At 39.1% G+C, this 13,013-nt stretch overlaps 1 protein-coding gene across 5 annotated transcripts in view; it reads left to right on the top strand.

Annotated features, from left to right (window-relative positions):
- TBC1D30 (TBC1 domain family member 30) overlaps positions 1 to 12,546 on the top strand; it is a 123,839-nt gene extending 111,293 nt beyond the window's left edge. For 3 of the 5 annotated variants that reach the window (XM_075856890.1, XM_075856893.1, XM_075856895.1), the window contains 5 exons: positions 467 to 579; positions 806 to 945; positions 8,372 to 8,578; positions 9,128 to 9,184; positions 10,623 to 12,546. In XM_075856890.1, coding sequence (XP_075713005.1) covers positions 467 to 579; positions 806 to 945; positions 8,372 to 8,578; positions 9,128 to 9,184; positions 10,623 to 11,371 — 1,266 coding nt within the window. In that variant the 3' untranslated portion in view covers positions 11,372 to 12,546. The remainder of the gene's footprint in view (positions 1 to 466; positions 580 to 805; positions 946 to 8,371; positions 8,579 to 9,127; positions 9,185 to 10,622) is intronic. The other 2 variants (XM_075856891.1, XM_075856894.1) reach the window with 1 other exon arrangement.
- The last annotated feature ends 467 nt before the right edge of the window (positions 12,547 to 13,013 follow it).

The following is a 13,013-nucleotide window of genomic DNA, read 5'->3' as shown; positions in this document are numbered from 1 at the left end:
TTAGAACGTGTGTACAATTTAACAGATGTACACTGCAAACTGGAGGGTTTTGGTATGTGAACTACACAGTGTATCATTAGTGTCATGTAAAATGGGCCTTGGCCACAATTGGTAACACCCTTTTGGGTTGCGTCTCACAGATACTGCTGATACTAAATCCCTAATTAGCTTTCCATTCCTACTATCTGCAAGCTCACCTTCCTAAATATTTGAGGAGGAGTAAGCGGACATGGCCGTGACGGAACTTTATTATGACACCACTCATTTGGCAAACTGCGTAAATCATGTGGAAAAAGTACAAGAATCTATTTTTTACCATCTGTGTACATGAATTTCTGTATTGTATATTGCTAGTTAATATAATTAATATTGCTCACTATTCATTTGGGTATGATTTATATTTGTTTATTATACAATCTTGATAATGAATGCTAAACTTTTGATTAACACATTTCTGTTTTTGTAGACCGTGTACTTAATGGCTACTTTCCCATTTCCACAACTTGCTGAGTTGAGGGAGAAGTATACATATAATATAACACCATTTCCAGCACCAGTCAAGTCTGCTTCATTTTCAGGGTAAGCCATTAAGATTCACTTTCATCCAAACATGAAATATTTAGTTAAACTCTTAAGTGATTTGTTTCTAGAAATGAAAGCAGGTTGCATGGCATCTCTATGATATACTTTCAGCTCTCAAGTTATATAACAATGTGTATAAATATAATAATCAGAATTTAGAAACCTAACAAGTGGCATTAAAACAGTGTACTGTATAAAATGTATAATTTTTTTAATGTTCCAGGCACCCAAGTAAAATGCAAGACAGTGACGAAGAAAACGACATTGATGATGACGATGTAAATGCTAATTCTGTTGGGTGTCTTGGCCCATTTAGTGGACTTTTGGCTCCAGAATTGCAGAAGTATCAGAGGCAGATTAAAGGTAAATGAGGAAGTCAGACATCTATTAATTTGTTTTCGGAATTTTTTTCCTAAAAGGGACCCAAGCTTAAAGAGACTCTGTCACTACATTATAAGTGCCCTATCTCCTACATAAGGAGATCGGCGCTGTAATGTAGGTGACAGCAGTGCTTTTTATTTAGAAAAACTATTTTTACCACGTTATTAGCGATTTTAGCTTTATGCTAATTAGTTTCTTAATGGACAACTGGGCGTGTTTTACTATTGACCAAGTGGGCGTTGTACAGAGGAGTGTATGACGCTGACCAATCAGCATCATGCACTTCTCTCCATTCATTTCCTCAGCCCATAGGGATCCTGCTAGATCAGTATGTGCTGTCTTATACTAACACATTAACGTTACTGAAGTGTTTAGACAGTGAATAGACATTCCTTCCAGCCAGGACGGGATGTCTATTCACAATCCCGACACTACGTTAACGTTTCTGTAGTACTTATAGCAGAGCAAGCGTAATTTCGCGAGATCACGCTGTAAATGACAGGTTACAGTGAGATTATGCTTTGCTCTGCTGTAAATACCACAGAAACGTTAACGAAGTGTCAGGATTGTGAATAGACATCCCGTCCTGGCTGGAAGGAATGTCTATTCACTGTCTAAACACTTCAGTAACGTTAATGTGTGAGATCAGTGTGCTGTCTTATACTAGCAGGATCCCTATGCGCTGACTAAATGAATGGAGAGAAGTGTATGACGCCGATTGGTCACTGATTGGTCAGCGTCGTACACTCCTGTACTAGTACAGAAAAACAGATTGTGACCCTGGGTAGTCAGCAGGTACAATATATATAGTCAAAAGAAGGAATGCCTGCAGGCAAACAGAACCCTTTTTCCTGACTACCCAATTTATGGATAGAAGATAAATTTATTAACACTTTTACGTTTTTATTAGGCTACGTATAGCAAGGAACAGACCACATATACAGTTTAAAATTATCACTGCCAAATGCCGATGTGAAGTGAATGCAAACAGCTGGCAGAGCCCAGCGTGGTGTGCAAACAGCCAAAAGTAAATGCTGACTGACAACAGCAGGTCAGTCACGAAGTAATGCTATATAGTTCCAAGCAATGCCCGGATACTCAGAGTCGTGGAATCGGCTAAGGCAGGAATTAAAACCAACAATTAGAGCCCCCCCGACATGTTTCGCTACCTAGTAGCGTCCTCAGGGGTACACGGGGCTTTAGCTTTTGGCTTTTATTTAAAGCATACTTAGCTTTTCAGATGCCTTTAAAGAATAAGCGATCATTTTTCAAATGAGGAGTGACACTATTTCTGGCCATTATATAACTTGTATTCTGCATTTTTTAGAAGTTTTCTCTCTGCAGGCTCTATCTCTAATTCTCAGTTTTCCCTGAGCTAGTGGGTGGAACCTAACTGCTATTATGTCTTCCTACTAAAGTAAACTTCTGCTACTCAAGGTACTTTTACACCTGCCAATTTTGGTCGGTGCAACGAGCGCTGGTCAACGAGACTGGTTGATCAGCGCTCATCTGCTCCTTTCAAGGCATTAGTCTGGGGACGAGTGCTCGTTGTTCCGATCGCTCATCCCCATACATTTCTATCGTGTTAGCAGCATGTCTCCCTGTTTACACAGGGAGATGTGCTGCCGACAACGATAATATTTTGAGCATTTAAAGCAATATGATCACAGATAAACGAGCGTTTGCTTGTTCATCTGCTCAATGCTGCCCTGTTTACACAGGGCAATTATCGTGAATAAGTGTTCTGTGAAAGGGCCTTATGTTTTGTCTTTCTATAGAAAAACCAGCTTGGCATAAAGCGACTTCATGTCATGTTTATTTATCAAAGTGTGAAGATGGGGTTCTATATGACCTGTGAAGTCCTAATTTTATGGATATTATCTTAAAGCAGAACAGCCCGGAGAGCTCACCATGTCATCCGTGAGCGAGTGAGGGGGAAGGTTAATGGATTACATAGCTCACAGATAAATTATAGTCTTATCTGTGTGTTAATGATGGTACAATCACCTTTTGCCTCCTGCACCTGAAAAACATTTCTCAAATCCACACTTTCCTCAACCTCGAGTCTGCTAGTACACTTTCCTCAACCTCGAGTCTGCTAGTATATGTTCTCATCTCCCGCCTAGACAACTGCAATATTCTTCTATGTGACCTCCCATTTAACACTCTTGCACCCCTCCAATTCATTCTTAACTCTGCTGCTAGGTTAGTCTACCTATCCCCTCATTTCACCTCTGCCAAGGCCATTACTGGCTGTCCACAACCTGTACCCTCCAAACATATCTGCCATAATCTCCCGATACCTACTCACACGTAATCTCTGGTCCTCACAAGACCTACTTTTCTATCGTCATATCTGCTCCTCACATTATAGTCTCCAAGATTTGTCCTGTGCACCCTTCATACTGTGGAACCCGCTACCCCAACACATCCGAGTCTCTCCCACATTCAAAAGCAACCTGAAAACCCACCTGTTAATATAAGCTCACAACCTGTAATAAACCTGATCCCACTACTCTACCGGATGAACAGCTTCCATCCTACTGTCTCCTTCCCTTGTAGAATGTAAGCCCTAACGGGCAGCGTCCTCTCTCCTCCTGTACCAACCTGTCATTCATTAAGCTCATGTTTATTGTTCTTGTTTTTTTCTCATGCAATGTACTTAAAGCCTTCTTCACATGTACATATAAAATTAATGGCGCTTTGAAATAAATAATATACTGGCATTCATGCGCAAACCAAGTACACAATGTCAAAAAGCGCATTAAGGAAAGAGTCGTTTACCCTAGTCAACTAAATAGTGTGTTACATAGTACGGTTGAAAAAAGACACCTGTCCATCAAGTTCAACCAAGGGATGAGAAAAGGGAAGGGAAAAATTTCTACACTGACATAGGAGCTAATATTGTTTCGTTATAGGAAATTATCTAAGCCTTTTTTAAAGCCATCTACTGTCCCTGCTGTGACCAGCTCCTGCGGTAGACTATTCCATAGATTCACAGTTCTCACAGTAAAGAAGGCTTGTCGCCTCTGCAGATTAAACCTTTTTTTTTCTTCAGACGGAGGGAGTGCCCCCTTGTTTTTTGAGGGGGTTTTACATGGAACAGGATTTCACCATATTTTTTGTATGTGCCATTCATATATTTATATAAATTAATCATGTCCCCCCTTAGTCGTCTTTTTTCAAGGGTAAATAGGTTTAATTCTTTTAATCTTTCCTCATAACTTAGATTCTCCAGGCCCTTTATTAGCTTTGTTTTTCTTTGTATTTTCTCCAACTCCAGGGCATCCTTTCTATGAACTGGAGCCCAGAACTGAACTGCATATTCTAGATGAGGCCGCATTAATGCTTTGTAAAGTGGCAATATTATATCCCTGTCCCGCGAGTCCATGCCTCTTTTACTACACGACAATATCCTGCTGGCCTTTGAAGCAGCTGATTGACATTGCAAGTACAAGTACACCCAGATCCTTCTCAACAAGTGACTCTCCCAGTGTAGTTCCCCTTAGGACATATGATGCATGCAGATTGTTGGTACCCAGATGCGTAACTTTACATTTACCTACATTAAGACTCATTTGTCAACTGGATGCCCAAACACTTAGTGTGTCTCATTCAGCTTGCAATTTAGGAATATCTTCTATAGACTGAACACTACTAATAGCTTGGTGTCATCTGCAAAAATAGAAATAGTGCTATTAATGCCATCCTCTATATCATTAATAAATAAGTTAAATAGTGGTCCCAACATGGAGCCCTGGGGTACACCGCTTATAACCAGGGACCATTCAGAGTAGGAATCATTTACCACAACTCTCTGGATACGGTCCTTGAGCCAATTCTCAATCCATTTATAAATTATACTTTCCAAACCTATAGTCCTTAATTTACCCATTAGACGTCTATGAGGGACAGTGTCAAATGCCTTTGCAAAGTCCAGAAACACTATATCCACAGCGTGTTGTTTATAGCTTGTTACGACGCTGACCGCTACCTGTATTTACAGGCCGTGCTCCCATATAAAGTATCGGAGCACGATCCGTAAAAAGCAAAAAATAGAGCATGTGCTATCTCTCTATGGCACGGACACCTTCCCATAAATATATGGGAAGGTGTCCGTGGGCAATAGAAATTAATGTGTCAGTCGTTGTGGATTAATTCTACGGTTGTGTGCATGGGGCCTCAGTCTGTGTTTTTATTTAATGAGGTTTATATTTTCATTTGTTTTTGTTCATACTATGAATGTCACATAGTATAGATCTTTACTGCTTTGGATCACATGTTGCCTGTCTGCATGGATAGTAAGAAGGGGACTATTTTGTCAGCCAGCAGAGGGGTAAGGAGACCTATTCTATTTAGATCCCCTCCCCAGCAGCACAAATTAGCAGCAGCCCCAAGTGGGACAAAGGGAAGCAAAAATAAGATCGTAACACTGCAAATTAATTTGAAACCGCCATTAACAGCACTTCTGTACTTTTGGTATGGAAATTATTCATGAGATATACCCTTTAAACCCCATCATATGTGAAAAGTGCCATTTGTGATATGTCCAAATAACAATGTGACTTTCAAAGAACAGAAAATGTGCAATAGAATTCTGGGATGAAACTCCTAATAAAATAGAATATCCAGGTCCAAAGGTTCATTTACAACACCCTGCTCCCCTGTGCATATCACAAAGCAGCTTCCTCGAGTGAATATATAACATTCAGAAGACATATAAAAACAAAATATACATGTATGGTTAAGTCATCATAATTGCCAATTCTGAATTTAGAGAGGCCAGTTAGTCAATTCTTTAGGCGTCCAATAAGGGTATAATGTGCAGTTGTCTAATATCATATAACGTGTACACGTTCTGTGGTAAGGTGTCATTCTTTTAAACTTTTTTTTTTTTTCTTTTGTGATGGAGTACACATTTTTTTGTTAGGCGCTTGGCAATTCTTTTTCCGTTTTAAATATATTGGCATATAAGAAATGCTGTTTACTTTTATAAATTGTAGTCTGAGGCCCCATGCACACGACCATAAAATCGCCGTAATTACAGACCCATTCATTTCTATGGCCGACGGACACTGTCTCGTATAGTAATTCTAGCTAAAAAAAACGACATGGTCAACATAATCACTATACCCCTAAATGAATACTTTCAGGGTGTAGTTTCCAAAATGGTGTAACTTTTTTGGAGTTTCCACTGTACTGGCACCTCAGTGGCTCTGTAAACGCGACATGACACCGAAAACCATTCCAGCAAAATCTGTTCTCAAAAAGCCAAATGGCAATACTTCCCTTCTGAGCCCTGCCGTGGGTCCAGACAGCAGTTTATTACCACATATGAGGTATTCCCGTAATCAGGAGAAGTTTCTTTACAAATTTTGTGGTTCTTTTTCTCCTTTATTCCTAGTAAAAATTAAAAATGTCTACGTTTTTTTCGGAAAAAAAGTCGATTTTCTTATTCATGGCCGAATTCCACTAAATTCTGCAAATAACCTATGGGGTCAAAATGCTCACTATACCCCTAGGAAAATTCCTTGAGGGGTGTACTTTCTAAAATCTGGTCGCTTTTGGGGGGTTTCCACTGTTTTGGTACCTCCAGGACGTTGCAAACGCGACATGGCACTGAAAATCATTCCAGCAAAATTTGTGCTCCAAAATCCAAATGGCGCTGTTTCCCTTCTGAGCCCTGCCGTGGGTCCAAACAGCGGTTTATTACCACATATGCGGTATTCTCGTAATCGGGAGAAGTTGCTTTACAAATTTTGTGGTTCTTTTTCTCCTTTATTTCTAGTAAAAATTAAAAATGTCTACGTTTTTTCAGAAAAAAGGTGGACTTTCAATTTTACAGACTATTTCCAATAATTTTAGCAAAAAACCTGTGGGGTTAAAATGCTAACTATACCCCTCGATAAATTCCCTGAGGGGTGTAGTTTCCAAAATGGAGTCACTTTTGGGGGGTCTCTACTGTTTGGGCACCACAAGACCTCTTCAAACCTGACATGGTGTCTAAAATATAATCTAAAAAAAGGAGGCCCCAAAATCCTCTAGGTGCTCCTTTGCTTCTGAGGTCCGTGTTTCAGTCCAAGAGGACACTAGGGCCACATGTGGGATATTTCTAAAAACTGTAGAATCAGGGTAATACATTTTGAGTTGCAATTCTTGGCTAAAACCTTCTGTGGTACAATTTTTTTTTATCACAAATTAATTTTGGCAAAAAAAAATGAAATTAGTACATTTCACGTCTATTTTGCTTTAATTCCTGTGAAACGCCTAAAGGGTTAAGAAACTTTTTGAATGCTGTTTTGAATACTTTGAGGGGTGCAGTTTTTAAAATGGGGTGATTTATGGGGTCTATCTAGTACATAAGGCCTTCAAAGCCACTTCAGAACTGAACTGGTCCCTGTAAAAATGGCCTTTTGAAATTTTCTTGAAAATGTGAGAAATTGCTGCTAAAGTTCTAAGCCTTGTAACGTCCTATAAAAATAAAAGGACGTTCAAAAAACGAAGCAAACGTAAAGTAGACATGGGGGATGTTCACTAATAACTATTTTGTGTGGTATTACTATCTGTCTTACAAGCATATACATTTAAATTAAGAAAAATGCTAATTTTCACACATTTTCTCTAAATTTTGGTGTTTTTCACAAATAAATACTGAATTTATCGACCATTTTTTTTCACTAACATCAAGTACAATATGTCACGAGAAAACAATCTCAGAATCGCTTGGATAGGTAAAAGCGTTCCAGAGTTATTACCACATAAAGTAACACGTCAGATTTGAAAAAATCGGCTGTGTCCTGAAGGCCAAAACAGGCTGTGTCCTTAAGGGGTTAAGTAGTGACAATGTTGTTGTTAGGCTCTGTTTACACAGTTATAATTGAAACCATGACAATGGTACTGAATCCGTCACACGACTGATGACGATGGCACCCGACAGCCACTTTGCTTTGATGGGAAGAATAGCGCTGCATGGTGGAGCATCAGTGCACAGCAGGATGCTTTTCCGAAAACAGCCGAGCTCGGTGAGCTATGTTTTATTCACGTCTATGGGAGTTATGTAAACGGCATAGCTCAACGAGCTACGCTGTTTCCAAAATCCCCAACTTACGGAAATCATAAATCCATTTCAAGTCTATGGGAGCTAGAGAAACAGTGTATGTCAACTAGCTCAGCTGTTTTTGGAAACCCTTCCTGCTGTGCACTGATTCCCATCTGAATGTGGCGGCTAGCGGGCAAGGCAGGGTCAAAGGACCCCGTTGGGTACATAGTTGCGAGTCCCAGTGTTGAGACCCGCATCTATCAGACATTGATGGCATATACTGTGGATATGCCATCAATGTCTGTCATGACACAACCCCACTAAGACTTTTTAGAAATCACATTTTTATTCTCTCTGTCCACTCTTCAGATCAAAGAGATGAGCAAAGCTTGAAATTTGGCAACATTGCAGAGCTTAGCCCCGGTGCAATTGACTCATGCCGAGCAGAATATCATGCTGTATTTAATAGTATGATGATGGAGCGCATGACAACTGATATCAATGCCTTAACACAGCAGTACTCTAGGATTAAGAAGAGGCAGCTGCAGCAAATCCATCAGGTTTACATTCGAGCAGGTACCTCTCCTATAATATCAAGATTTTCTTACCATGCATTAGATTTGGCCATTGTTTTTTGTTTTTTTTTATGTTTATTTTTTTGTGGTGTATATTGTCAATATACAATGCTTAAGGCTCCTTTCATGCTACCGTTAAGCTCCGTTTAGCTCTCTTCCGTCAGAGGAAGAGCTGAACGAGAGTCCAAACTGAAATCCGTTAGAATTAACATTGATTTTAATGGTAATTCTTTTGTTTCAGATGCATTACATTTGCCTCTGTTCGCTAGATTTCCGGGTTTTTTTTCCCCCACCAAAGCTAAAGTGCTGTAGACTGCACTTTTGCTTCTCTTGTTCATCTCTTCCTCTGACGGAAGAGAGCTAAACGGAGCTTAAGGTAGTGTGAACTTAGCCTGACATGTCTGTCCAATTTAGTAACTATTATAGAGAATTATTGTATTATTATATTATTGAGTGCATTAATGTTGCGGAAATTGTAAAATATCACAATGCTCATATATGTAGATGATTTCCTTTGTAATTTACCTGCATGTTTTATTTTTTAACATAGGACTCGAAGAAGAAAAAGATCCTGGGATCCCATTTGATCCTAGGGATCAGCTTAATGGTATTTAAGAAGAAAATGCCTTTTTGGGGTTCTTGGTTCTGTTTCTGACCAATATGAGTGGTTATCCTTTGTCATGAAACATCTTGAGCTAACTTATAGATTAACAAAATGAGCGTATGGAAATCTTCTGTATCTGCACATTGCTTTATATGTGTACTAGGTTTATTTCTAATTTAAATTACATCATAATGCATAATTGCATACACTTTCCTCATATATGTAATGTGTATTATGTTAAATATATCGTATGACTCTAAGGGTCAGTTCGCACTGCGTTTTTTGACGTGGAAAACGCACAAAAAAAACGGCCGAAAATGCCTCCCATTGATTTCAATGGGAGGCGTTTTTTTTACGCAAGCAGAAAAAACTGCGGGAAAAAGAAGGGACATGCCCTATTTTCGGGCGCTTACGTCTCTGACCTCCCGTTGACATCAATGGGAGGCAGAAAAAGCGTATTTCGCAGCGATTTTTGCCCGCGGTGCTCAATAGCTGTGGGCAAAAAACGCAGCGAAAATCGTCGTGCAGGCAGAGCAAAATCTGCCTCAAAATTCCAAACTGAGTTTTGAGGCAGATTTTCTGCCTGCAAAAAACTCTGTGTGAACCCAGCCTAAAGATGTTTCCCTCTGTAAAGGATTACCATGCATATTTTCAAAATTTTAAATAAAAAAAAAATAGCTTTATAAATCTTGCTTCTTTAATCCGATTGTGAAAGTGAATCACCACATTTGCTTAAATATGTGATTACTTGATATTGAATATACGGTCTCAGGGGCAGACACATACTGCAGAGGGCCCCTGTGCAAGAACTGTATATGGGACCCTTACTCTTGAATATCTCATAATAGAGAAACCCTCTTATGTCTCACTCTCAAGTCACCAGTAATTAACTCATTATCTCAATACCGTACCTGTAATCTACTTTGAAGGTGATCGTGGGCCCCTTACCTCTTCTGCTCCTGTGCAACTGCATAGCTTACACATATGATGTATCCGCCCCTGTAATATCTGTCTAAATGTTAGATGGGAGTTCTAATTTAAATGTATATTCTCAATCTTGATGAAGACATTTACCACTGCTGTAGTCTTAGCAGAAAAACTCCTTTGGAAAGTTAGTTTTCCCATATTCTGTCTCTCTATTTTCCCCTTCATAAAAATACTTTTTCTTGTTATAAAACACTTGCATAGGATTTATTTGCCCTAGTTATTATCATCTTTTTTTTTTATGAGGGATTAGGGAACAGTTGTTTGCTTTTTTTGTGAAGTGGTGCAGGGCTTCAGATGCCTTCACAAAAAGTCTGTATGTAGCCTGAAAGTAAATCCTCTATTGTGGTGAAAAAAATCCATCTTTATTCAAAGATAATTGCAGATGGTGGTTGGCGTGCTAAATGTGTACTAAAAAGGTGACTACATGTTTTACATCTTATGTAACTCATTTCAGACAAAGGACCTGTGAGCAGCATACTGCCATCGCAAGTTAATCATTCCCCAGTAATAAACCATCTGTTACTCGGCAAGAAGTTAAAGCAAGTAAACAGAGCTTCTAAAAACACAGTCCTCCAGTTACCAACGTCTAAATCCATGATCCTACCCAATGAAGAAACCAAAGCAAAGTTGAATTCCCCATGGCGAACCCATATTCGAGTTCATCGGAAAAACATTGCAAGGGCCAAAGGCTATGGGGACACAATTGGACTGATAGAAGATCAAAATGAAGTCCCAAAAGATCAGGTTGATGCAGCTAAAGAACCTGAGGACATTGAGCACGATACACCCACAGTGGAAAGTGGAGACAGCAGCTTGGATAGGACTGTTATGAAAGCTGATGGACACTCTCCAGAGCCTATTTTTGAGGATGAAAATGCAAATGTGACTGTTGTCCAAAACAAGCTGGAAACGTTGGAGCTGAACTCCTGTAATGAATCAAAAGACATGTCTGAGGTGAACCAGAATGTTCAAAGAACACTGTCAAAGTCACAAGATCCCTGTGAAAGTGAATCTCTATCAAGATCCCCCAAAGGGTCTGTTTTCAGTCCCTTCCCAAGTGTTAAGCCTCTTCGAAAATCTGCAGCTGCAAGAAATTTGGGGTTGTATGGGCCAAATAATAGGACCCCAACAGTAAATTTTCCTCATATGAGTAGAAGCTTCAACAAGCCTGCTAATGGTGTCACTGGGAGCAAAAAACGATAAAACAACTCTAGCACTTTATTCTTAATGTAAACTTTGTTCAATTTCATTTTCTCTGTCCTTCATCGATCAGCTCTTGTGGAAAATGTGTCCATACTTGTAGATTTGTTGTTCCACGTGAGAGACTGTTTGGGTATTAAAGGGGAATTGGCAGTAAAAGGCTGCAAAGGAAGAGTCTGTTAGATTCATATGAAAATAATAATTTATTTTCTGTTCAATTATTTAGCAATCTTGTATTTTGCCATTTTCTATATTGGAATCTTTGTTGTTTGCAGTCATTCCAGTATTAAGGTAGATTACTATAATTAAGAAATCTGAAACATTCTTCATCTGCTGAGTAAGGGCATGGGATTTGTAACCACAAACAATGGATAGTCTTTATGTGCTATCTATCGGAAGGCGCACAGTCTTTCACCTTTCATTTTCAGTGAAACTATGGATTTTCAAAGCTGGAATTTATATACTGTACTTGAATGATCTAATCTAGTTATTTGTTGTTTGTATCAAGGGTTATATAACAGTGGACATTTCCTAGAATAATTGAGGTGCCAAATGTCTGCATATGAACGCCTAAATATAATCCAGTGGCACTTGGTTCATGCTTCAGTTTTGTGTTATTGACACAAAAGTAAAGTTATTGCAGAGCAACATAACAGTGGAATATTTATATTTTTATGCTGTGATATTTACCATCACACAATCTTATTTAATTAGATAACTGTCCTATATATTCTGAAATTGGCTAAATGGCTTAAGTTTGTGTAGTGAGGCAACATGGTAAAAAGAAAAAACAAAAATGTGCCTTCCTTGGGAATTGGAATTGTCTAAAAGTGAATGTAACAGTTTCCATATGAATGCTTCATTTATGCATGCTTTATTTTGCATCTTGTGTTGGTTTGTTCTTCAGATATGTTATTAGAAAGAGATTATTCTTTCGAGAATGCAGTTAAGAATTTCTTGTCTCTGTTCCCATAGAAATGTTTCACTAACGTAGTAGCTTGACTTACCTGTAAAATGTCCGACTACTTGTAATTCTGATTCCTAAATATCATTTGTTCATGTTTCAAGTGCCAAATGCATGGTTTCTCTAGAAAGGTAAAATCTACAAGGTGGAATGTAGACATGTTGTATGTGTTGTCTCCTTAACTTCTTTTCAATAATAAAGTCCTAGAACCGCACGATGTTTGTGTAGTGATTTATCACAGATATTGTTCAATAACCGACAAATGCTGGATAACAAGAGACTCTTGATTATTGGTTTATAAATTATGCATAGAGAATGTTCCCATGAGAAAGTCCTAGCCTTGAGGCGCAAATATCTCTACAGGGAAACCAGTTTTTCCATGTACAGCTTCCTGTGCATCCATGGCAAATGTGGCTCAGGGAGACGCAAGGAAAACAAATTTATAAACAATAGATGAAAGACTGTAATCAAATCCTCCTTAAACAATTTAACCCCTTAGTGACCACCAATACGCCTTTTCACTGCGTTCACTAAGGGGCCTTAGGCTAGGCCACCGCCTTTTCACGACGGCCCAGTCTGTCCTGCACGGGTGTCCCGTGCAGGCTGAAGCCGAGGCTCCGCTGTCTGATGACAGCTGGGCTCCTCCTCCAATTCCCGTGATCAAAGTTTACTTTACGTTTA

This window comes from Rhinoderma darwinii, chromosome 3 (genome assembly GCF_050947455.1).
Source record: "Rhinoderma darwinii isolate aRhiDar2 chromosome 3, aRhiDar2.hap1, whole genome shotgun sequence".
NCBI classification, from domain to species: Eukaryota; Metazoa; Chordata; class Amphibia; order Anura; family Rhinodermatidae; genus Rhinoderma; species Rhinoderma darwinii.
The sequence above is the reverse complement of the archived record's forward strand: the minus strand, read 5'-3'. Positions and strand labels throughout refer to the sequence as shown.